The 26,117-nt window shown below is 39.7% G+C and overlaps 1 protein-coding gene and 1 long non-coding RNA gene across 4 annotated transcripts in view; one reads left to right on the top strand and one right to left on the bottom strand.

Moving 5' to 3' along the window:
* BTBD19 (BTB domain containing 19) overlaps positions 1–25,169 on the bottom strand; it is a 56,592-nt gene extending 31,423 nt beyond the window's left edge. The window contains exons 1-3 of one of the 3 annotated variants that reach the window (XM_087719757.1): positions 24,934–25,169; positions 14,949–15,156; positions 12,530–12,583 (exon numbers count right to left, since the gene is read on the bottom strand). In XM_087719757.1, coding sequence (XP_087575883.1) covers positions 12,530–12,583; positions 14,949–15,156; positions 24,934–25,025 — 354 coding nt within the window. In that variant the 5' untranslated portion in view covers positions 25,026–25,169. Of the gene's footprint in view, positions 1–12,529; positions 12,584–14,948; positions 15,157–17,309; positions 18,532–24,933 lie in introns of those variants that run through there. The other 2 variants (XM_087719756.1, XM_087719758.1) reach the window with 2 other exon arrangements.
* On the top strand, positions 1,373–24,804 carry LOC148044617 (uncharacterized). The gene is made up of 3 exons (XR_015697280.1): positions 1,373–1,615; positions 22,794–22,911; positions 23,974–24,804. It is a non-coding gene; the product is annotated as an uncharacterized LOC148044617 (long non-coding RNA).
* Positions 25,170–26,117: the final 948 nt, after the last annotated feature.

Here is a 26,117-nt window from a genome sequence, read left to right as displayed (position 1 = left end):
TAAATGAACTGTTATAAGTTGAGGACTACCTGTGTTCTTAACTGGGGATTCATTGCCTCCTCTGTTTCCAAAAATCTCTTTGCCCAAGCATGCCAACATTCCATTTTCATAACAAGTAGCCGAGATCACAATGCTGATAACGTTCTTTCCATGCATTGCTTCCTCCTGGTGTGCTGGGTTTCTAGCCTAATTTTTTTTCTTTCTTTCCTGCATACCTGCAATATATGACTTATTTGCAATTCTTTAATTATTAGAGTTATAAATTAGCGGAAGAAAATCCAGTAGTTAAGATCTGTGTCCCAATGGTATGATGAGGAATTTTCAATGTATGTGGTTTGTTCAGACCACATTTCTAACCAAGAGCCTGGGGATTTCTAACCCCAGAGCCCGGGAGAGCAAAAACACATGGCTAATCCATTATGTTTGGAAATTCCATTAAACCACCTCATTTGGGATAGCCATGCTCCCTCGGAAGCAGAACTTCTAAAAGTAATTCAAGTGATAATTATGATATACAACCAAAATAGTGCTGCTATATTATAGTGTGTATGTATATTAGCATGCTTGGGAAAAAGCCAAAAACATTATCTGGAAGAAAAATGTCCTGAGAAGACAAGCATCTCCGATACAGTTAATCCAAATGGATTAGTGAGGAATTAGTACACTGAACAGGCTTAGAATATTAACAAACGAGGAACGAAAAATGAAAACTGGGAAAAAGTTAAAATTAAATGTAGAATCTTGGCTAGAACTCTGAATAGCAGAAATCCACACTGCTGCACTTTGCTGTAAATTCCACTTATCCCACCTAAATATCAGGATGCTGAAGGCAAACTTGAAGGAAAGATTGTATTCCACTTTTCCAGGAGAGATATGGCTGGCCCATCTATTTATTTTATTTATTTATTTGGTTAGTCAAACATGTACAAGATAACAGGTATAAGTATAAACATGGATAAAGACAATAATATAATTATATAAAATAATAATATAAGTATAAACATGGATATGAACAAAGGAAACAAGTACAAATAAATGGGGACAGTAGGTCAGGGACAGAAGGCATGCTGGTGCGTTTATGCATGCTCCCTACAGACCTTCTAGGGGTGAGGTCCATGGTAGACAGTTGAAGGTTGAAGCTGGTGTGTGTGTGTGTGTGTGTGAGGATGTAACAACGAGTCAGGTAGAGCATTCAAGGCGTTGACTACTCTGTTGCTGAAGTCATATTTTCTGCAATCGAGTTTGGAGCAGTTTACTTGTTTGTATCTATTATTTGTCTGCGTATAAATAATGTCTTTTCATGTTCTTATACCACTTGAAATAATGGAATGGGACCTCATAGCCAGGGACGCCTCCCATATGCCTGCAACGTCACCTACTTTTTCCATTTATTTGTTCTAGTCCACAGAATAATTTCCTCTATTACTCAACTGCTGAACAGGGAGAAGAGTTGTTGGAGGAGATGACGTTTTAAGTTCCTGTTTCTGCAGTCTCCCTTCCCTCCTTTGCTTGCTGTGCTAACGGGCAGAAAACAGTTTGCTGCACTTTTGAGCTTAATGTAAAAGGTGACACTAGTCATCAATATCATGTGACATCCAGAAGGTTATCCATGAAGGTAAGACTGAAATGTTCCCCTATTTTTGTATTACATCTTGAGATATAAAAATGCAATAACCATTTCTATAATTCTTTCACAACATTAATTCAAACATACTATCTGAGTTCAGGTATTCAATTGCCACAATTGTGTTAATCAATTTTCAACGAAAAAAACCTTGCAATTTCCTGGGTTGGCATCACATGCTAGGCTACAAAATCAAATCGCTGCCCTAGAGTTTTACAATAGCCTTGTTATAATGTAATAAGTGCATAGATGAAAGGACTGTTCCTCTTCTTTTTTAAAAAAAATCACATATTAAACAGACTGTATGACATGGCGGCCTTTTAAAACATAATTCAGGTCTTTATGTTGTACCGCAACCGTTCCTTCTTACTGAAAATCAAGTATGTTCTTCCCAACGGAAAAATAGACAAGAAAATTTTAATTTCAGTGCTTAATCTGAACCAATATTCAGCAGGTGAATAGTACCTCAGGGCATACACAGAATGCTTTCCCTCATGCCAATCTCCACATCATTCCACTTCTGGAATTAGGAATCAAACTATGACTTGGACCATCACCAGTCAGAGTCTCCAGTGTTGCATAAATCATCAAACTCATGAAAAACTCTGAGGAATTTTTATTTCTTTAACTGTCAGATATACATTAACAGGAACTGAAATGTAGTTACATATAAGGTTCTTCTACTTGCAATCATCAAAGCTAAACCCATGATCCTCTTTAGACTCTCAGAGCAAATTTACACATGAATAAGGACACAAGAGTTTTTACTTTAAAAAAATAAACATTCTTTAGAGTCAAAGAGTAAATAGAGTTATTGCAGGTTTGTAAATGGTCCCTATATCAACTGTGGGTGCTCTAATGGATTTACCCTACTATCTTAGGAATGTTAGTTTGCTTATTTAGCCTTTTCCCCCTGCAGGCTGGTTGTGTTGATGATATTGTCTAAAAATAACATTCAGATAACCCCTGCACTTCATGGGAAGGGCAATCTGCATTCCTTTAACACGACTGCTATTCTATTCTAGCTCTGGAACAGGAAATTATTCTTCCGAAAGCAAAAGCTTGGATGATAAGAAAAGTGATGAGCCTGCCAGGAAATTGCCACAAAGCACATGGGCCACAGCCAGCTCCGTGCAGCTGCTGACTCATAGACAATGAGCAACTTGAATTTGTGGACCATAGATATAGTATACTTCCAAAAGTTGTTATTAGGAAAACCCGTAACAAAGATTTGTGTCAGTTCTCAGTTGAATAGATTAATGGGAACTCTGTTACGTCTGCCAACAGAGCACCTTAGGCAATGAACAGTATCTCTTTAAACAGGGGATAGGTTTTTGTTTTTTTTGTTTTTACACCATAGTACAAAACATGAACAAGCTACTCCCTGTTCTTAAAATAGCCTTCCCAAATCTGCAGGCTGTTTCTCCATGCCTAACTCTAATTCTCAGCAAATGGATGGGAAGAGATTCAGACACAGATTTTGTCTTCAGTTTGATGGAAATTGAATTCCAGTAATAATGGGAATAACATATTTAGGAAATATAGAAAGCAATAATCTGAAATTGTGGAAAACATGTCACACAGAGGGAAAAGATTGCACCTTCTCCTCTGACTGCCACTCATGATCCTGATTTTAATTTATCTTATCGCCCATGTGAATCAGAAAAATCATCTGACTCTCATCGGGCTTAATTTTTGTTTGAGGGCAAGACAAGAAGCAACGGATGGAAACTAATCAAGGAGTCAAGCAATCTAGAACTAAGAAGAAATTTCCCAACAGTTAGAACAATTAATCAGTGGAACAACTTGCCTTCAGAAGGCAAGTTGTGAACATTGGAAGTTTTAAAGAAGATGTTGGATAACCATTTCTCTGAAGCAGTGTAGGGTTTCCTGCCTGAGCAGGGGGTTGGACTAGAAGACCTTCAAAGTCCCTTCCAACTATCCTATCTGATCCGATCCTATTCTATTCCAGAGCTAATTAGAGGACCTTTACAATATGCATATGATTTAGAGTACTTAATATAATTCCCGGAAATCACAAGATATTTTTTGTACTGAGGTTCAATCATTTACATGCGGAGAAGAGTTGGTTGGATATGAAGTATGTTCTATTTGCATCTGCTTTGGTTTATCCAAGCTAATTCAGATGAAAGATTAGAATTTCCTACTGCTTAGAAACCATAGCTGACATTCGTGGCATCATTGCGACTTCTCTTGCTTCTATTGCAATCTTTTTGTACTCTCCTCTTAGTACTAAAGACTAAATTGACAGTGAATATTCCTGATTATCCTTAACTATCATGCCAATTCTGCAGACTAGACTAATGGATGAAATATTTTTAATATAAAACCGCCTTCTCTTTATACACTCTGTAATCTGTAATAGTATGTTTCTTCCAAGAGAATTTAAAAGGAAAGATGGGGTGAAAACAAACCACACCCACAAGCTCTACCATGAAGGCCAGGAGCATTGGACACCCTTTGCCAAATGGATTTCCTCTTGCAGAAGAAATTCAGCCTCTCTCTTGCTATCTCTACAGTGAGGGTTCTCTCACTTGTGAGATTTTCTTTACTGTGCAAAGGCTTGCTTTAAGGCTGCAGGCTCCCAGGGAGGGGGGCAGGGGGAAATGCTACCCATCTGTCCCCTTCCAAAGCAACCTTGCAGGTTTTCAAGATCATCCGGAGAGGCATTTTTTAAAAAGAAAAACCCTGCAGGCACCCAGCGACAGGGGCCAGGAGTGGTACCAGCATTCCGGAAGTTAATTACTTTCGGGTTCACCGACGATCTGGTTCGTGCGAACCGGTGCGAACCAGGAGGAAACCACCCCTGCACTGAATGCTTTTGTACTGGAGACAAATTCCTTGTGTGTCTAATCACACATGGCCAAATAAAGAATTAAATTCAATAAAGTATTCCATTCAAGAGTCACTGAAACTGGAGACCAAAAACGGAAGCAGAGTACATGATTGCCATACGAGTGTAATAAAGGACTCTTTACTCCACCAGCCCATGTGTCACACGTAGGCCACGCCCATCCCGGCTCCGCAAAGGCAAAAAAGTCATGATACATCGTGATACGTCATGTGACACAATTGAGTTTGACACACGTGCCTCCAAGCCATTACTCCCTAGCTTAACAGAGCAGAATGTTCCTCACCTATTTTATCTTTAAGGGTTCTGAACTTTCCCCAGCAAGTTAGGGGGAAAAAAGGTATATAGGACAATATACTTGTTATGCCAAAGTTATAGCAGAACAGATGTTGTAAAAAGGCAGAAGCTGAAAACAATAGTCTTGAAATAGACATAGTCTTATATCTTATCTATTTCATGTAACTAGTCACTTGTAATCTGTGCTGGCATGTTTTTTTTCTAGACAATGAATTGATCATTTTGAGACATGCTAATTGTGTCCATGGATAACAAATTATAGCTCTGTCCATGACGGCAATTGAACTAGCTTGTTTCTTAGAACAATTCACAGAAAGAATTCATTAATGTTCATAAGATGTTCAAAAACCCACAAGTAAAATCACAGTGCCTGGATTCACATATGGTGGTTTGTTTCATTTTAACTTACACAATGTATGAGCTGAACTAAGGTACTCTCAGAATCATTAAGGAAATATGCTCTAAAATAAAAAGGAATCTCAGCTCACTTCACAGGAGCAGTGGTGCTGTGACTCTCCCAGTGGTGGGATTCCAATTTTTTTTTTACTACCAGTTCTGTGGGCGTGGCTCTGTGGCCGTGGCTTTGTGGGCGTGGCAGGGAAGGATACTGTAAAATATCCCATTCCCACCCCAGTCCAGGGGAAGGATACTGCAAAATCTCCATTTCCTCCTGATCAGCTGGGACTCGGGAAGCAGAGAATAGATGGGGGTGGGGCCAGTCAGAGGTGATATTTACCTGTTCCCCCAAACTACTCAAAATTTCTGCTACGGGTTCTCCAGAACTAGACAGAACCTGCTGAATACCACCTCTGCTCTCTTGGCACCCAATTCATGCATAATGGAAGGGTGAATTTCCCATGATGACTTGACAGCAACTTCAGGGATAAAACCATACTGTTTCCTTGGCAATAACATGATAGTGATTTGTCATATAGCATTGACTGCACTTTTGGACATGAGTCACATTTAACAATTAAGTAGACATCGTAAGTGGAGAGCTGTGTTAATTTATGATAGCAAAAAAAATATCAAAAACCTCTTTTCGGCTCACAATTTTATTAATAGCGTTCATGAGCTGCAGCATTAGCTTCATTCAAAGCATAGAAGGGTTAGATTGATTTATAGATTAAATTGGGGCAGGGGTGGGAAATGGAGGAGGACAGGTTAGTTAAGAAGGTGCAAGTAACAGGTGAGACAGATTGCAAGTACCTTAGTAATTAGTAGTTATAATGCATCTGGTGAAATTGCAAAATCATATGCCTTCTGATAAAATGTGTTGACTGGAAAAGGTACTACTAAATTCCTGAATTTTTTTACCATTAGGTAATATGGCTACTTATCGTGCTCCATATGGGATTAGAAACTACATTAATGCCAATCTCTGCATTTATGTTTAAACCAAAGAAACGTTAGAAGTGTTCTTAACAGAAAAATATTTAATTATTTTTGGCCCACTATGTAAAGTTTTACATAACAAAAGGTTAAACATTTATAGGGCTCCAGTGGGGCACAAGAAGCTGAAAGAAATTGAGAAAACCTCAATAACTATGTAAGGCAGTAGAGGAAGATCTGCAGATAGTTTCTTTGTCAAAACATTTGCACATCTGCAAGGGCTTGTCTCTCACACCAGGGGTCACTTCCACCCTTGTCTGATCCACCAGAAGTTGTTAGTAACCCTGTCCCACTCACTTCAGAGTCAAACTCATATGTTGCTGGGAGACCCTGTGGTGGGGGAATGGAAGCAGCATACATTCTCACCAATCCCAGCGGGTCGGATTATAAATCAGTCAAGTCTAGTGTTAAAAATCAAAGGGCAAGAGGAACTCAGCCATCTCCCCAGAAAATTGACTGAGTTTTTTGTTTCCTTGTTTCCCTTGTGAGAATCTCATTTCCAGTGTAATTCAGTTCCATCTTTTAAAGACATTTTCTCCTTAAAGCAAGTGTTGACTATTGACTGGATGCTCTGGGACCATATGTTTGTTGCTGTAAGATCTGTGAAGGACAACAGCATTGATAGTATAACTTACACATAATGCTTTTCCTGTCCAATTTTTAGAAGAGCTACAGGGGCAAATGCACTACAGGATTAAGAGATTTGATTTGATATCCTGTTGTACACTAAATTTATTATCCTAGGCCAGTGATGGCTAACCTTTTCTGGACCAAGTGCCCAAAGCACGTGCGAATGTGCGCTTGCGCTCCTGAACTCCCAAAATGCAATGCGCGCCCCCCCACGCATGTGCATGCAGCCCCCTGCAAGCGTACGCAGTCCCCTGCAAGTGCCCCATGCCCCATGCATGCATGCGTGCCCCGCACGCAGCCCCCCGCACATGTGGGGCAGAGACCCGAAAACCAGCTGGCCAGCATGAAGCACGCGCACATGCACAGAAGAGTTGAACTGGAGCAACAGCTCGTGTGCCCACAGAGAGGGCACTGCGTGCCACCTCTTGCACATGTGCCATAGGTTCACCATCACAGTCCTAGGCTCTCTGCATTGGCAGAGAAGCTAATATATTTTATATTTATATCCCTAGAAACAGAACACTATTTCTAAGCCCATCATATGACATAGCATACTACCACCCTAGAAGTCTTTGGTTGCAGGTATCAACTTCCATCATCTCCAGCCAGCATGATCTTGGCCAACAAAATTTATAAGAACCGTAGCCTAATCCTGCCCTACAGATCTGTACTTTCTTTCTAGCTGGCCCTAAAAAATGGAACATGACTTCAAATTAGCTGGCAAGGATTTTTTTTTTGCCTAATAAAATTATGGCCTTTAAATGTGACTGATAATTGATTAATACTTCAGTGCTGGCTCTTGTGATTTATTTAATGTATAATATTTTATTTGACTGGCCGGTCTTCTTTCTGTTGAAGAGCAATTGAAGTATTTGATTACAATAAACCCCAAACCTGTTTCTCGTGTCCTTTCCAAAGCACTCAGCAATAATCAACAACAGGACCAACTGTTGGTATCACGCTACTCCCATTTTTATTAAACTGGTAGTTTAAAAAAATCAATGTGTCCTCAATTTGTTCTTTTACATTTAGAAACACTATATTGTCCTGCCAAAGTATATTCACTTATCTTCAGATAAGCATTCGCTTACTTATGCAGTGACAAAATGCTGAATCTATACAAAATGAGACAGAGTTGGAGTTTCTGGGAAACTTCAATCCCTGTGGAATTAAACAGACTGTACAAATATTTCAGATCTTGTTTATTTAACTCTGGGAAGGGGGGGGGTGTAAACTGGAAAGGTTGAATCAGAAAGAGGTAATAAAGCTGCAGGGTGGTAGTTGCTCCCCGGTATCAGTATGGATATTTTAAAAACTATTTATAATAGAAACAAATTGAACTTTAAGAAACAACATTTTTGAAAAGTATACATATGAGATATCCTGGAACTAGAGTGGGCCACTTCTGGACACATTTACAATTAGAGAGTAGTCTAATAATGTATTTTAGCATAAAAGTATTTAAAGTGCTCACTTTATCAGATACAAGGAGTATCCTAAAATGATATAGGATTTAACTTGATACAATTGACAAACATGCCAGAGTTTGCATAAACGAATTAATAGGTAAACCCAAGTTTGACATCAGAACTCAGAACAAAGATAAAATACTAGCAAAGCATTTTAATCTCTCCAGATGCTCCATTACAGATCTCAGAACAACTATAATGGAACAAAAAAACTTCACCAATAATATTCAACAATAGGCTGCTGAACTCCTATACATGAAATGGTTTAGGCTTTCTTAGAAAATCTGGACAAACACAGAAAGTTTTAACAATTAAATTACAATTGTTAATTTATAAGGTATTTACAATCTGATTCACCAATAACTCGCATAGGCATAACCAACTGTCTTCTTCCTCCTTTACCCCTCTATCATTCCAGTTTAAATTCTACTTCTTTTTAGCTATTCATTTCTGCTGTGGTTCACAAAAGCTGATGCCTTTTAATAAAATTGGTTTGCCTGAAAAGATGGCATCAGACTTCTTCTGATTTTGGCTACCACAAACCAACATGGCTCTTGTCCTGTGATCTTTACAATTATCTAATTCTACTTTTCTCTCTCCTTGTTGCAGATACTATTATTCCAATTTTTCTGTTCCCTCACAATTTAAAAAAATATCTGCATTACGATATTGTGTAAAATCTTCAAATTCGTACCATCGTATTTTCTAAATCTTTTTTTTCTTTTGTTAAATTGCCAAGATTTTCCACATTTTAGATTCAATACTTCCTCCTAATTGCCAGGGTCATGACATTAATTCCTTCTTAGTCGTCTTTGTGAGCTGTCTTGTGTTGTATAGATGTGCTCATCCAATTGTAGTTTCCTGCTACTTCCACATTCTAAGGTATTTGTATCAATTGGGAAACTCCTGATGGTCGCATAAGGCTATTTTTGGATCACCAACTTTTTTCAAATGAGGGCATGAATTAATACTGGTTTCTTCTTTCCCTCCTGCAGTAGTAGTTATATTGCCAGTATATGTTCATTTTTCATAAAAATGCATCTATAACTAGTTATACAGATGCATCAACTTTGTTCCCTGTAACATAACAAAACAGTAAAACATAATATCAAAAAGCGCAATCTTACTACCATCCAATTTAAAATCACACTTATATAAGCCCCAGTCATCTGAGGGGTCCATATGATTTAAAATAACCATTAAAACATCATTAAATGCTTAATATCTTGCTGCATAAAAGTAATACTTAAAGCAGATTAACCCATAAGAAAGCCCATAAGAAAGAAACTTTTTTAATACTAGTATCTTTTTAAAATCTGACAGCTCAAACACAAGCCATAGAACTGATGGAACCTAATTCCAAAGAACTGGCACAAGATGAGAAAAAGCACAATGAGATTAATATAAGAAAGACTGCCCCCCCCCCGCCCCAACTAGACAATTGGGTCAATTGAGAACAAGCACTATTCCACTTGTACAACACCCAGTGAGTGAACACCAACAAATTAAAACTGATACTATTTGTGAATACCCAGCCAGCGTATGATTTGGCAAAAAAACAAAACCTCCCATTCTTGCTGTGCAGTAGCATCCCACCTAGTATCATGATGTACAGCATAACTGTTTTCTTCTGAACTTGCCCTATACAGAGAGGTGGGGGGAGATCATATCTTTTTCTGTGGGTTAAAATGAGAAACAATAACACTCAATGTTTGTAACCATAGCCGAACTGACCTTTGTCTGGTCTACTGAAAATGATGCTTAGAATGGAAAAGAACCAAACATAGAACACTGTAAAATATTCAAAGCAAACCACAACAACTGTTATGAAGGAGATTAAGCAGTTTCTAAGAAAAGGCCAGCACTTAGAGCTTCCTTCAGATTACCCAGGAAAGTCTAAACTTCTGATAAAAGATAAAGGTTCCCCTCGCACATATGTGCTAGTCGTTCCCGACTCTAGGGGGCGGAGCTCATCTCTGTTTCAAAGCCGAAGAGCCAACGCTGTCCGAAGATGCCTCCATGGTCATGTGGCTGGCATGACTGAATGCTGAAGGTGCACGGAACGCTGTTACCTTCCAAAGGTGATTACTATTTTTCTACTTGCATTTTTATCTGCTTTCAAACTGCTAGGTTGGCAGAAGCTGGGATAAGTAATGGCAGCTCATTCCGTTACATGGCATTAGGGATTTGAACTGCTGAACTACCGACCTGATCAACAAGCTCAGCGTCTTAGCCAGTGAGCCACTTACCTCTGATATTAGATGCTAATTTAATAGGGGGGGATTCCAATAGGGTGGAAGTGGAAGATCAAAGAGATGACTAACTCATATGGACTATATTTCATCACTACACATGATTCAATAGGTTTGACCAAACAAAATAATCACAATTCCAGTAAATATAAATGTTATAACTGGAATTGTGTAAACGTGGGAAAGAAAAAAGAGAAAGGAAAAGGAAAAAAGCAGTGGTGGGTTTCAATTTATTTTACTTCCCATTTGCTTGTGTGCACATGTGCCTCCCACCACCGCCACTACTGGTTCGCCTGATATGGGACAAACTGGCAGAAACCCACCTCTGAAAAGAAGGCCGATTGTCAATTTGTCAGGAAACTGGCTAAATGTAGCTGAGGGTTTAAAGAAAGAAGCTCTAGAACTAAACACTTGGAGGGAAAACATGGATTTTTGTCCAAAATAGAAGCAAACCAAATGGAGACAGAAAGCCTTCACATAATAGGAATTATCCAAATTAGATTTGTCTAAATAGGACAGATGTTAATTAAGTCATGAGAACAGCAATTCCTGTGTTCAAAGCACCTGCCGTGCCAAAGCTCAGGGGTGCCACCAACAATGTGACATTTGCTGTTGTGTTTATATAACTGATGTAAATCTGGAAGTACCCAATATGTGCTTCTTCCTCCAAGTCACCGGCAGTTAATTTGTGTGTGGCCACATATATAGAGGATTATCAGTTTCCAAAGTAGAATTTCTAATTTTCATTTAGATAATAGGAATCCCTATTGTTCCCCGGGTTTCTTGATATCAATGACAAAAGCAATATATTTTTAACATACAAAACTTCAATTCATTATTAAAGTCAGAGGTATTGGGACTTTTAACAAATGGTATGTAAATGCCAATTAATGAAAAATCAATATATAATGAAGGGCCAGCTTAAACTTCACCATTAGATCTTACATTTCTGCTTAATATACCATATCTATGATAATTTTTCTACAAAACCTTCCTCTAAATACAGTCTTTACTTGGCTTCCATTTAATAAGAGGCCTTTCCCCACTGCTGAGTAGAAGTGCTATCATCCATCTCTTAGCTTGCAGAAAAGGATAACCGTGTGAAATTCCCACTGCCATGTCCGGCTCAGATTACCTCTTTTTCAAGTCAAGGGATCATCTGACCTCCTTGAGATAACAAGTGGCAAAGCCTCTCTTTGGATGATTTGAGAGTGTTCTTGGAAGGTGCTAGATTAGAATATACAGCCCACCCACTGTGCTAAAGATAACTTAAGGTTGCTCCACTCAATGCTCTGGCGATAAAAGATGAAGAGGACAGGACTCTTACTACCAGAATCAAACCTGAGTTGATAAAACTCAATCAGGAGAGAAAACAAAAATCTTCCCAGGACAGGTTTTTGTCACGACTGGGTTCAAGTGGGGCAAAGCTCTTATTTAATTAAATCAGCTTGCTTTTCTACTGGTAGTACCTGCTATAATTATTTTCTTTCTGCCAATCCACTTACAAAACTATAATAATGTACTTAATATTTTCTTAGGCTTTCAGGAAGAAAATAGCAGGACAGCACACCTTGATAACAGATAAAACTAAGGGAGAAAAGGAGCAGGACAGAACATTTTGATTAGGGACAGAATCAATATGTAGTTCTGTCCTGCCAATATCAATACTGTACTGACAAGGTTTCTCTTTTATAGTGAGGAATGGTAGAAAGTCTTACCATTTTAGACTTTACTTTTATTGTCATTGTACATATATAAACAGTATATGACTTCTACATAGGCAGGGATCTCAAGAATTTGGGTTAAATGATCTGTAGTCCAATCTAGAATAGCAAAGTGTCTAAAGTAATATAAGGATATAAATCTTGTAATCTTTGAATCAAATAAGCCAGAATCTACTGCTTGCAATATATACCACTAACTACATAGCACATACTTCCATAATTATAAAATCCTAGATCAGGATTCATAAACTGCAATGTGAAATCCTTACCTTTCTGAGGTCATTTAACCCATACTCAATGGATGAAGTCAAAACCTCAAGGACCTGCAGATAAAATGAATAAGGCAAATATTAGCCACATGCTTTATATTTATAAAATGTACCTAAACTTTTTATTTTCTTACTTTCCAGCAGTATGAAAAGTTTATATGTGATTTCATTATGTTTTGAGTCTTTTCAGTGTATTTTGATCTTTTCAGAAATGTTGTCCATTGTTAACAGAATCACAAATTATTCAGACTGATACCTTCAGGATTGTTGGGAGACATTATCTCTGCCCACTATGCATTCTTTTTAACTGTTTGATCATTTTTTAAAGGAAGGGAAAGAAACCTGCAACTTTCATCATTCCTGAGCAATTAATATGCTGGCTTGATGGCAGCTGTACCTCAACAAAATATAATCAGACATAAATTGCCCATCTCTATTTTAAGATAACATCTGCAGATTTTAATTTGCATATTCATTCATCTCCTCTAGTAAACAGAAAAAATGGAAGATGAAGATTTAATGATATACTTTATTTTCTGGTTTGTGAAAGAATATTTGAATTTCTAGGGCCTTGGTGATTTCAGAAGTGCATACTAATGATTGCATTCTGTAATTATGGACAACTCACTCTGAAGATTCTTGTAGATATCAAAAACCAAGGGAAGGAAATTGGAGATTTAAAAAAAACTCTGTAAAGAGAATTGGTGTACATTGAAATAATGTGGGAAAATGTACCTTTTTGTTTCCAATAAGTGAAACTAACCGCTATTAACAACAGCAGAAAGAGACATCCAAAATAAGGAATCTGATATCATATCCTCCACACATGTAAAAACAATATTTTCATTTCATTTCATTTCATTTTGCTTTATTTGTATGCCGCCCTTTTCCCTGAAAGGGACTCAGGGCGGCTCACAACTCAAGTGAGGGGAAAAACAGACAAGTTACAAAACAAAGGCAATATCTACCTCCAAACCCAACATCAATTCCATGGCCCTTATGGCTGGTCATCTTCAACCAAAAAGGATCTTATATTGCAGAAAAATACTCCATAAAAGTGGGCTTCCCAAATGACACAACTGATAATGGGAAAGATAAAGTTGTTGCATTTCTGAAATTACACAGTACAAATAGAGACTAAATATTATTAATTAAATGCCAGGTTAATAAGGAATTTCAGATTCACCAATATAATAATGTCTAATTCTCTGTATCTCTCCATGCTAGTAAAGGAAAAGACAGCCTTATATATTGAGTGTAGTTTTGAAACGTTATTCAAAAATTGTTTTACTGCTTTCTTATATCAGAACTGTGCCAGTGATTTTGGGGTGGCTGCCAACAACGTTAAATTAGCAAAAAGCTAAGCAATAAGACTTATTATCTGGAAGCTATTCAGAGTAGTTGCTTAAGCCAACATTCCTGCACAAGCATCCTTCTTTCCCATCTTCAACCAGGTTCTCTATACTGCAGTGGTGATAGGATTTTAGAATTCAAGGTTCTACAATTCACGTGAACTTTTTTTAAGTTAAAAAAAATACTAATTGCGGATAGATTGTGTTACTTGCCACACATATAACAGAATTTTCTTTTTTTGTGGGGGCGGGGTGTTAGACACGGACAGCCAATGAGAAAAGGTAAGTAGATATGAGGTGATAAATTTGTATTTTGAAAGTCTTGACCTGAAAAATATAACCACGTAGAAGCAAAAGCAAGAGTAAATACTAAAAATGCTGAGCATGCAGATGTGTAAAATGGCAAATCAGGGGAGTCTAAGTGCATAATTTCCATTAGGAGGAAAAAATAAGAGAAATATAAAATTTGGCTGATGACTAAAATGAGAAAAGATTCTCTTCGTGTTCAGAGAAAATATGGTAATGAATCATACATGTTGCACATTACAAGTGCCATCTGGACCCATCTAGAATCTTAGTGCACTGAGCCATGCAACAGCTGTATTAGCTGTCAGATCTGTGGATTAAGAGAGTTTATTGATCAGTCACCCACTTGGATATCTAGCTGATTTTTTCTAGGCCACTAATTCACCAGGGCCTTTTTAAAATTATCATCTTCACATTAATTTTTCATTATCATCTGTTTACTGCACACTTCACTGTACTACTGGAAAATTCTATACTAAAGGTGGTTCTTGCTAAAAAAAAAATTAAAAGACTACAAAAACAGCAAATTCACAATTAGAAAAGACTATATAATAGGAACAGATTTCCAAACTGCAAAATCAATCAAAATCAGGAAAAGATGGGGGGGGGGGGACCCCGAATGCTTTCATATGTCACTAAAAAGCTGATAAAATTTCAATTTCATCATACAAACAAATTAAAAATCCTGTTACTAATTTTAATTATTTTTACATCCATTTCCCTGGAAGCCCAACCCACCAAGTAATATACGTTATACTTACAGTAAGATTGTTGAGAGTGACACCATTGGTGTACAGGTACTCAATGACTGTAAGGAACACTTCTGGTTGCATGTGATTCAAGATCAGCGGAACCTGTGTGTCATTGGGCTGGCTTAGCATTGCATGTAGAACTTGACAGCGGGTGGAGAGTAGACAGCGATGTGCAAAAACTTTCTGCTTCTCTTTGCCAACCAGAAAAGTTACATCACTGTGGAAAGAGAAGCCACATAGATATCAGAATGATTAGCAGAGTTTACCATATAGATGGCTCAGCTTCTTAGTCTGCTCTCTTCTTTTCTTTCTGTAGATGCCTCCTTTTGAGAGGCAACATGAAGAATTCAGATGACCTTTGGTAAAGCAAGTGAAACCAAGGGCTAAATTACTTACTAAGAGCACATGGACACAAGGATGTATTCAAATGCAGTTCTAGATTTCTCTGATCCTGTAACATCAACAGTGTTTGACTGATGAGCCTTGTTCATTTATGTAATTATTTAACATTTTGGTCTTTCTCTTTTTTTTCATGATGAAGTTTATGGCAATTTTAATCTGTTTCCCCATTTGCAGGGATACATCTGACTGTGCCTTCCATATCCTGGTCTTTAGGACTTTCAAGGAGAAAAATGGCTTCACCTTTTTTCAACACTTGATATAAACCATTAGTTTTAAACCATGGCATTTTTGAGCCATCAGAAAATATACAGAAGAGTGAATAAGAAGAATCTCTGTAAACTATGATTTCTTGGATAGAAAGATAGTAAACTGAGAAAAGCCAGTTTGAAGTAATGGTGAAAATGCTGGCCTATAGTAGAAACCAGGAGATTGTGAGTTTTAATCCTGTCTTGGACATGAAAGCCAGCTGGGTGACAGGGCAGTCACTCTCTCTCAGCTCAATTTACCTCACAAGGTTGTTGTTGTGGGGGAAAGACGAGGAAGGAGTATTATGTACATTCACTGTCTTGAGTTAAAATATTTAAAATTTAAAAATTTAAATAATAAATAAAAGAGGTAATTTTGTATCAGTTATTTTAGCTGGGGGTAAAAGTATAAGAAGAGAAAACAGAATCATAGCTATCAGTTATTGGCTACATAGATGGGGTTGCAATAAGGGGTTGCATTATAGGGCCTGGGAAGAAAATGTTTGCCAGATGCTTTATTACTCACATCAAGGCACTAAACTAGAATAAAAGATGGAGGGTGGCAAAACTAAAAACTGAATATCCAGTTAAAGATTGGGACCAAAGAATCAGAATACAATTGGTGAAACAGGAGGCCAGAACAGGGACTCCGAATTTGACAGGAGCATAAGCAATTCAACAGCAAAGCATTAGCATAAGCAGGGAGAAATAGACTATTTATCTTCTCTCAGGAAGATAAATATGATGTGACATATATAATTAAAATGATGGGATGATACATATCATGATTGATACATAGTATTGGAAGGTTAGAATTTACTCAAAAGGAGAAGGTGCAATAGAAGGAATGGAGTGTTCACTGAATATAAGGGGGGGGAATCAGAAATTAAAAAATCAGAGTATATAACACGTTGTTGAAAGTGGGGATTTATTGAAAAAGTAAAATGTGAGAAAAAACTAAAGTGATAGTTTATTATAGACTGCCTGGACAGTCAAAAGATGCAAATAAAATGCCTCACTTTCAAAGAGACGTGCATCAGTGATAATGAGGGATTCTATTTTTTGTTTATATCTTCTGGGAATCTATCTCTGCCAAGAGTCAAAGTTCCAAGAAATTTTTCTTCCCTATTGTTGACAACTTCATTTGTCAGAAGGTAGATGAAAGAACACGAGGTTCGAGTATTCTCAACCTAATCCTTACCAGCAAAGAGGAATTGGTTAAAAAAGTAGTAAGAGAATACCCAATGATGAATAAATTAACATGTGAGAATGGGTGTATATAACAAGGTCAGAACACACTGCAAGCAGAGAAAATAAAAATAAGGCAATAACCTCACTAATTTAATGAGTAGAGCCTCATGTACTGACTTCTGCTTTCCAAGCAGTGTTGCAGATCCGGCAGTTATATATTTCAAGATCATTAGATTCAAATGATCTGTTGCACCAGATTAAAAAGAACATGTAATTTTGATATTCCTACCAGATTACGTAGTGAAAAAGCACTCTGTAAATTTAGATAACTACAAGAGTACCTTTGGTAACTTATTTGACATTCACTTTATTTTTCATTACCTAATGACTTTCTCACTTTTGGAGGCCAGAAAATGGAGTGTTTTTAATTTCTCTAGGAAATGGAACATCATTAATCAAGACAATTATCTTAATTCCTAGCTGCACCAGATCAATAGCTATTGTAGAATAATGTAAATCAGCCAAGAATTACCTACGGTACATTTTATTGGAGTCTTCATCTAGTCAGCATTAACTCCACGGATATTAAAATTGGACAAGCTTTCTACAGGGAGCAAGACTGAACAAGTTTATTTTTCAATTTAAAATGGGGGGGGGATACTTTCCTTTTGAGGATGCAGAACCCAAATATATACAGTATATTAAAAACAATAAAAGATAGAGAGCAAGTAGCCTTGCTAATAATTATTAGTTTACATTGTTGGAACATCTAACATTCAAACAAGTTTACTACTTATTACTATATTGCACTTTATTAATTTATTTAGCATGTGGCAACTATATTTTACTGCAATTTATTAAGACACAGACACTATCTACTACATGTGATGCTCCCAGAACTATAGCATTATTGTTCACAATGTGTATGCATTTTTTCACTGCTAATATATTGCAACTCAGTATGTTAGAAAATGCAGTTTCTTTTCATCAAAGTTAGCTATAATATGATTTCTTAATAAATATTTGTGGCTTATAGAAATGAGCCTTGCATTCTATGCCAGCTCTCCTGGGAAAGGCAATTTGGGATTATTTGTGTTACATAGGCAATGAAAGCTGTATCACCAGATTAGATAACATATTGTAAGGCTCCAGGAGTTTTCCCCGAGCCACTGAGATGCCAAAGAGTGAGACTCCAGACAAGGCTTGCAAAAAAGACCGTTGGCTTACTTGAACAGTCATTCTCAGGGCGCTGTGAGGAGAGTCCAAGCGTGGGTTAACACAGCCTATCTGCCCTTGGACTGAGTAATGTTTTTCTTGACCATGCCTCCCTTTGCCTCTCTATGTTCAGTTTAAAAACGAAAGGACAATCATATGGTAAGAGTTCACAGTCAATAATACAGTCACGGATTGTAAGAAAAAACCCCTGGGTGGGTTTGGACTTACCTCGCAGTGCCCTGAGAACGACCGTTCAGGTAAGCCAACGGTCTTTCTCCAGTGCACTGCTTGGAGAGTCCAAGCGTGGGACATGCCCAAGCTATTGAGTCCCAGGGTGGGTAAGAACCGGAGCCTCCGGAGTTTCAGCAACTCTTTGCAGAATTCTTCTTCTGAAGGAGGCTTCAGCTGAGCAAAGGTGTCTATTTTATAGTTTTTTATAAAGGTGGTGGGGGAAGCCCATGTGGCCGTCCTGCAAATGTCCAGAATAGATGCCTGGGTCGCCCAGGCTGCTGATGCTGCCGCGCTCCTAGTAGAGTGTGCGGTGACCCTGCACCGAGCTGTCTTGCCCTGATGCTCATACGCCAGCTTAATGCAAGCGCGCAGGCAACAACCTACGGTGTGAAATGAGACCTTGCGGCCGAGAGAGCCAGGAAGGAAAGAGATGAAGAACGCCTTTGAACGACGGAATTCCTTAGTCCTCTTTACATAAATGCGGATGGCACGTCTCACGTCCAACTTATGCCATTCACGCTCTCTTAGGGTGAGAAGGTTTAGGACAAAAGTTAGACAATATAATCTCTTGAGATCTATGGAACAGAGAGTTAATTTTAGGGGTAAATGAAGGATTGAGTCTCAATATAACCCTGTCAGTGTGGACCACGCACAAGTCCTCCCTGACTGAGAGAGCCGCCAGTTTGGACACCCTGCGTGCAGAAGTGATAGCCACCAGAAAGGCAGTCTTGATGGATAGGTGGCGTAGACTAGACGTACGCAGAGGCTCAAATGGGGGACCTGTCAGAGCCCTTAAGACAAATGGGAGGTCCCATGACGGGAATTGGTGGACCGTCGGTGGACTGATGTTTGCTGCGCCTTTCAGAAAGCTCTTAATTTGAGGGTGCTGGCTCAGAGAACAAGATGAACCCCTGGCCAGGATGGTCGATAGCGCCGCAACCTGACACCTGAGAGTACTGGGTGCCAGACCTTTATCCAGACCCTCCTGTAGGAAGTCCAGGGTCTGAGGAACTGAGGCAGGAAAGTCAACAATGTCTCTAGCCTTGCACCACAATGAAAAGGCGGCCCAGGTTGCATTGTATATCCTGGTAGTGGAGGGTCTCCTGGACGCTTGTATTGTTCGTATGACCTTGTCAGAGATGTTCTGTTTCCTCAGGAGGTCCCCCTCAAGTGCCAGACGGCTAGTTGTAGCCACTGGGGGTCTGGATGACTGATGGCCCCCTGACTGAGGGAGACTTGATCCTGAGGAATTCACCACGGTCTCTGAACGGAGAGACTGACAAGATCTGCGTACCAGGACCTCCTTGGCCAGAACGGTGCCACCAGAAGAATTTCTGCCCATTAGGTCAGGAGTTTGGCCACTACCTGAGGGATGAGGGGCAGAGGAGAGAATGCGTATAAGAGTTACCGGGGCCACTCGCACATCAGTGCGTTTGTCCCTTCCGCCAACGGTGATTGGTAGTGGCTAAAGAATCGTGGCAGTTGTATGTTGGAATGTGTGGCAACGAGGTCTACTTGCAGTTTGCCGAATTTCCTCACGATCTGTTGGAACAGGTCCAGGTGTAGGCGCCACTCCGAGTGATCAATGCGCTGTCGGCTCAGCCAGTCTGCCTCCCGATTGCTGGTTCCGGAGATGTGATCTGCTCTGAGAGAAGCCAGATGTCGCTCCGCCCACCTGCCCAGAGCCTCTGCCTCGAGGATGAGCCCCCTTGAATGGGTACCGCCCTGCCGGTTTATGTGGGCTTTTGTTGCCACATTGTCTGTCCTTAACAGTACATGTCTTCCCTTTATCAGACATGCAAAGCGGCGTAGCGCGAGTCAGGCTGCCCTCAGCTCTAGCCAGTTGATGCTGTGGGCAGCCTCCCTCTGAGACCACTGGCCCTGGGCAAGCTGACCCTGACAGTGGGCCTCCCATCCCATAAGGCTGGCGTCTGTGGTCACAATGACCCTTTCTGGTTCTTTGAACAGACAGCCCTTCACGACCGCCTTGGACCTCCACCAGACCAGGGATCGGGTCACCATCTGCAGGAGGCGCACGGGCCTGTGGGAGTTGCTGCTTTTCGCTCTCTGCATTGGAAGGAGAAACCATTGCAGTTCCCTGGCATGCAGCCGGGCCCAGGGAACTCGCTCAGCTCCTCTATCAGGGAGGAAAGGGACTCCTTCCAGAGCATCTTGCCCGAGGAAGGGGATTCCAGCTCAGGCAGGGCTAGGCGCCATGGGCACACCAGCAAACATTGCCTGAGGGAAGGCAAGAGCCCAGCACTGTCAGCTGAAATGAGGGAGGTGATCTCTCTGGCCATCTCCCAGGGGATTGCGGAGGGAGTCAAACTATTTTCCAAGGCACCTGAGGGTAGAACAAGAAGCAATGGGTGGAAACTAATCAAGGAGAGAAGCAACGTAGATCTGAGGAGAAATTTCCTGGCAGTTAGAACAATTAATCAGTGGAACAGCTTGCCTCCAGAAGTTGTGAATGCCCCAACACTGGAAGTCTTTAAGAAGATGTTGGATAGCCATTTGTCTGAAACGGTATAGGGTTTCCTGCCTAGGCTGGGGGTTGGACTAGAAGACCTCCGAGGTCCCTTCCAACTCTGCTATTGTATTGTATTGTATTGTATTGTATCGTATCGTATCATATCGTATCTTGAAAATAACAGCCTTCTTAAACTTTTACTAGATCACAGTTTAGGCCTTTGATTTTGCCACAGACTAGTGTTTCATTCTTCTATTGGATTGTAAAGCGTGCATGGATGACCCTGTTGTATACACTGTGAAAGAAAAAAACAGGAAATTCAGCTATGTAACTTTTAACTCAAATCTAGGTCTAGTTATAAGCCTCTTAGCTTATAGAGTCAATTGGCTGTCTATGCTGTTGTTATGATATGACTTTAATTCCAAATCTAAAAAAATAGGGTTAAAACATTAATCACACAATGATATTACAAATATGTAATATATTGCAAAATAATCTCAAGTTTTTGAGTCAATGATTTTGTGTCCATAATATATAATTTATTTTTCCCTTTGAATTTTGTATCAGTCAAAATCAAATCACATTCTGACATAGTCAAGATTAAAATATGCTACAGTACACAAACCACAATAAATACACTACATGATTTGCTTATTGAATAAACTACAACCATAGCAGCTAGGTTTACAGTATACAATACAGCAGTGTTTCCCTGTTCTAAATGGCCGGCTTGTTCACCTGATTGCTGAAAAAGCCTGCTACTTAGAATAAGGCATATAAATGATCTCTGGATACTAACATTGTAATTCAAATTCCTTTTTATGAAAAATGTATTGGCTGGTTTTGTCAAATCTTGTTACTATAATTATAGGTGTCTGTTTCCAGCAACAATTACATCAAAATGACAACATGTGCATCATCAAAATGCCCCCCTTTTATACTTGTACCTCAAGTACCTAAGAAACCGAGAGATTGTCACACTAGAAGGCATATTTTGCCACTTACCACTTACCCTTTTCCCACTGAGACTTGTGGTTGTACACATTTTTTTCCCTGTCAAGAACAAGTGCAATAAATAGATTCTGAGGGGTTTACACATTTAACAGACTGCAGTTAAATTGACTTGAAATAATTATCTAGGGCAATAGTAGCAACAATACTTAAGAGTTAATGCTTATATTTTAGGCTGTCAGTGCACAATCAATTAATGTAACTGTGCATCAAATCATTCATGCTGTATTTCCACGTCTGGACCAGAGGTGGTATTCAGCAGGTTCTGGCCAGTTCTGCAAAACCGATAGCGGAAATTTTGGCTAGTTCAGGGAACTGGTAAATACCACCTCTGACTGGCCCTGCCCCCATCTCTTCCCTGCATTCCGAGTGCCAGCTGATCGGAAGGAAATGGGGATTTTGCAGTAACCTTCCCCTGGAGTGGGGAGGGAATGGAGATTTTACAGTATCCTTCACCTGTCACATCTACAGAACCAGTACTAAATTTTTTTGAATCCCACCACTGGTCTGGACCACTGCAACACACTCTACATGGGTAAGGTGACCAGATGTCCTGCGGGACAGTCACGATTTTCTACAATTTGTCCCACGTCGTTATTAAAAGTCCCGATTTTTCATTTTTAATTTTGGCACGTTGCAGCTCGCTCCCCCATTTTTGGCGCATTGCAGCTCGCTCGCTCGCTCCCCTGCCCATCCGCACTAAGCCAGCCCAGCCTGCCGCTCACTGATTGGCTGGAGTCCAGCCAATCAGTGAGCGGGCTGGGGGCGGAAAAGTTTAAGTTTAAAAGCTTCGCACTGCTCGAGTCTTCCATTTCGTCTTCGCCTTCTTGCTGCTTCAGGTAAGCAACTCCGGCGGCGGGACTCGGGAGGCTTCGGGTGGGCAGCGGTGGCCTAGCTTTCGCAAGGTAAGGCCTTCCCTTGCGAAGGCCTTCCCTAGCGAGGCTGCGGGCTGGCAGTAGCCGCTGCAGCCTAGCTTTCACCTTCCCTAGCGAGGCCGGGGCCTGGCAGTAGCCACTGCAGCCTAGCTTTCCCCCCCGCCCTCCCTCTCCACATCTGCTTAGTGACCCTAGCCTTGTTGTCCCTCCACAGTCCAGTCTAGTGTCTTATCTGTTCCTGCTGCCTCTCTGCCTGCCTGCTCCCTGTTGCTTTCATCCATCGCTGCGAGGATCCATCGCATCGGAGTTCTGCTGATTCTGCCTCCCTGCTGGTAAGTGAGCTGGGTCTTTTTCTTTTATTTTTTTAATGTATTTTAAAATAATATTTTATTTATTGTGCATAGGATTTTTAAAATGGTTTATTTCAATTTATTTTGGATAGAATCTTTTTTTTAAATAGTCAGGAGTCATTGACACTGAATTTGCACTTTTAATAATCAGGGAGCACATACTGAGTTTCTTTGAAAGAAAATCCAATAATTTAAAAATCCAATAATTTGTTTCCTAGTATAATTTGATTGCTTATTAGTAACCTATGACTATCACTAAGTGTTGTAGCTTATGATTCTTGATGAATGTATTCTATTTTATTTTTCTTTATGTACACTGAGAGCATATTCACCAAAAACAAATTCCTTGTGTGTCCAATCACACTTGGCTAATAAACTATTCTATTCTATTCTATTCTATTCTATTCTATTCTACTCTACTCTACTCTATTCATTTCTATTTCAATTCTAATAAGGAGTTTAGCTTCTCTCTCTTGAAAATGTAAGCTAGCATAAGGCATTATAATGCAAGCTAGCCTTAGCTTTCAAACAGTTCATTTAGTGACCAAAGTTACAATGGCATTGAAAAAAGTGACTGATGACCATTTTTCACACTTAGCGACCATTTTTCACACTTAGCGACCGTTGCAGCATCCTCATGGTCACGCGATCAAAATTTTGATGTTTGGCAACAGATTCGTATTTATGATGGTTTCAGTGTCCTGGGGTCATTTTAATTGCCTTTTGACAAAGTCAAATGCTGAAACCAGATTCACTTATGTTACTAACTTATCAGCTGCAGTTATTCACTTAAGAACTGTGGCAAGAAAGGTGGTATAGTGACCAAAGTTACAATGGCATTGAAAAAAGTGACTGATGACCATTTTTCACACTTAGCGACCATTTTCACACTTAGCGACCATTGCAGCAAAAAAAATTACAACAGTATTTTTGCGTTGTTTGAAAATTTTTGTTGCTCCGTATAAAATTTTTAATCAACCCCCCGGCCCGGTCAAAGGTGTCCCTCTTTACCAATCTGAAAATCTGGTCACCTTATATTTACAGGTTCTCCGAACTACTCAAACTTTTCACTACTGGTTCTCCAGAACTGGTCAGAACCTGCTGAATACCACCTCTGCCTTAAAAATTTGGCTCTGGCAATTGGTCTCCCCTCCCCCAAAATTCTGGAATGGTTAATGGACTACAAAAGCTTCCACCTTCATCCTGGTTATATCTTGCTCCCATCCTTGCTACCTTTGTTAATTTTAATGTGAATATTTATTAAAATATTAAGATAATATTTTAAGCAATATTAACCTTTTTCTTGTTGCTTTTACTCTGTTGTAAACCACTTAAGAGTCACCTCTAGACAAGATGTATGGCATATAAATGTAATAAATAAAAATAAAAATTTCACAATGCACACCTGCAAAGAGAGACTCTCATTGTCATTTCTCACAATAGCCTCCAAAACAGATAATCCAAATCTTTTTGCATCTATCCATACAGGACCAGGAGATTTCAAAACAGTCATGTGACTCATTCTTTTCCTTCCATTCTTACAACTAGAAAGATTAAAAAATCAACGCTGGTTTGAAAGGAGGGCTTCCATTTCTTGCAAACACTCGTTTATTTTTTAGTAAAACTTTGACGAAAACTAAAAGCTTTCATCAAAGCAGGGCCCAGGGAAAAGAAGACGACAACGCCTTTGTATGCAATTTTACTGCAAACCCAGATTTTTTTTTTTTAAACTGAAGCACATAGGCCGGAAAGAAACACTGTCAAATCAGACGCGTAGTTGTGATTTGGGGAAATTCAGAGAATCAAGCACATTTACTGCCGTGCGAAGTCAGGGAAACAATTTAAAATCACACAAAATTCGTTTCTTGCTTTGTGATACTGTGGTGAACTTTTCCAGCAAGCCTAATTTTTAATCAACCGCTTGGCGGTCACGTGATCACCCCTGCCCGTTCTTCGGGCTCATTCCCATGGAAGACAGGCAGGCAGATTGTGTGGCACGCTTACCTGAACTGGGGGTTGTTGATGAGAGTCTTGAGGGAGGCAGCAAAAGCAGATGGATCCCCCAGCAGGAGAACCGAACCAGAGGCGGCGGCCATAAGTCGGCCCCAGCTGGGAAGGGCAGCGAAACACAGGGGCTTTGCCCGACTTTCCTTGGCTTTGGCTTATTGCTTGCAATCGCGGTTATACTGAGAAACGACACGGCTGGCTGGAGCCTCAGCGGCAGGGCAGGAATGCAGAGAAAGGCCAAAGAAGTCGAAAGCAACACTTTTGTTGCTTGGCAACAGGCAGCTGCCAAAACCCTCATATCCAGCTGTTGTGGATAGAAGGAAAAGGCTTTTGCAGAAACCGGGAGTCCCAAGAGCTAGCTCAGAGAAATCATCTAGTCAGGGTCTGGATTGTTATAAAGAAAACAAACAGGCTCTTCTCCTTACCTTCGGAAATTGTATGTGTGGGCTTTGGGTTTAGAGACAGCTCAATGTTTGGAAAAAGCTCATGCTTGGAACTGAGATGTCATCTAACTGCCAACTATTCTTTTAACAAAATTAATTAATCTACAAATCTTAACAAAATTAAAACAATATTTCTCTGTACATGGAGTGGGATGGAATTCCCGCTAAGAAATTTCATATTGTGATTAATTAGATTAGATTAAGACAATGTTAACTCTTAGCGGCCATATAGATCAGGGATGTCAAACTCACGTCGTCACGTGACATATCGCAACTTCCCCCCCTTTGCTAAATGGTGTGGGTGTGGCCAGCACATGCCACATGCAACCCACGGACCACAAGGTTGACACCCCTGATATAGATGATGATCTGGCCCTAGCCTGGGCCTTCAGCTCTTTCAAAAGTGCACTCGTTGCCATTGTAACTGTGCTTGCTCCTTGTCATCCTCCTCTTCTCTTTCCCTCCAACTTTTCTACCATTAGAACATTCTAAAAAAAAACCTAGGGCATTGCATAAAGTGTACAAAGTAGGATAATTTAAGCCTATACCTCAAGGAAGAGTTCTGGGTCCTCACCGGTTTGTTTACATGACTGTTCACAATGTTCTCAAGAATCTTCTTCAATATCAAAGGGCACATTATACATCTATGTGCAAGTTAAGTCATGTTCATGCAGATCAATTCTGGGAATGATAACGTAACAGGATTCCAAATGCAACAAACTCATTCATCCCTTTACT

This window comes from Thamnophis sirtalis, unplaced genomic scaffold (genome assembly GCF_051295495.1).
Source record: "Thamnophis sirtalis isolate CommonGarterSnake01/CBP01778 unplaced genomic scaffold, rThaSir2_p1.2 scaffold_7, whole genome shotgun sequence".
NCBI classification, from domain to species: Eukaryota; Metazoa; Chordata; class Lepidosauria; order Squamata; family Natricidae; genus Thamnophis; species Thamnophis sirtalis.
Note: the sequence above shows the minus strand (reverse complement) of the source record. Positions and strands in the feature narration are given on the sequence as shown.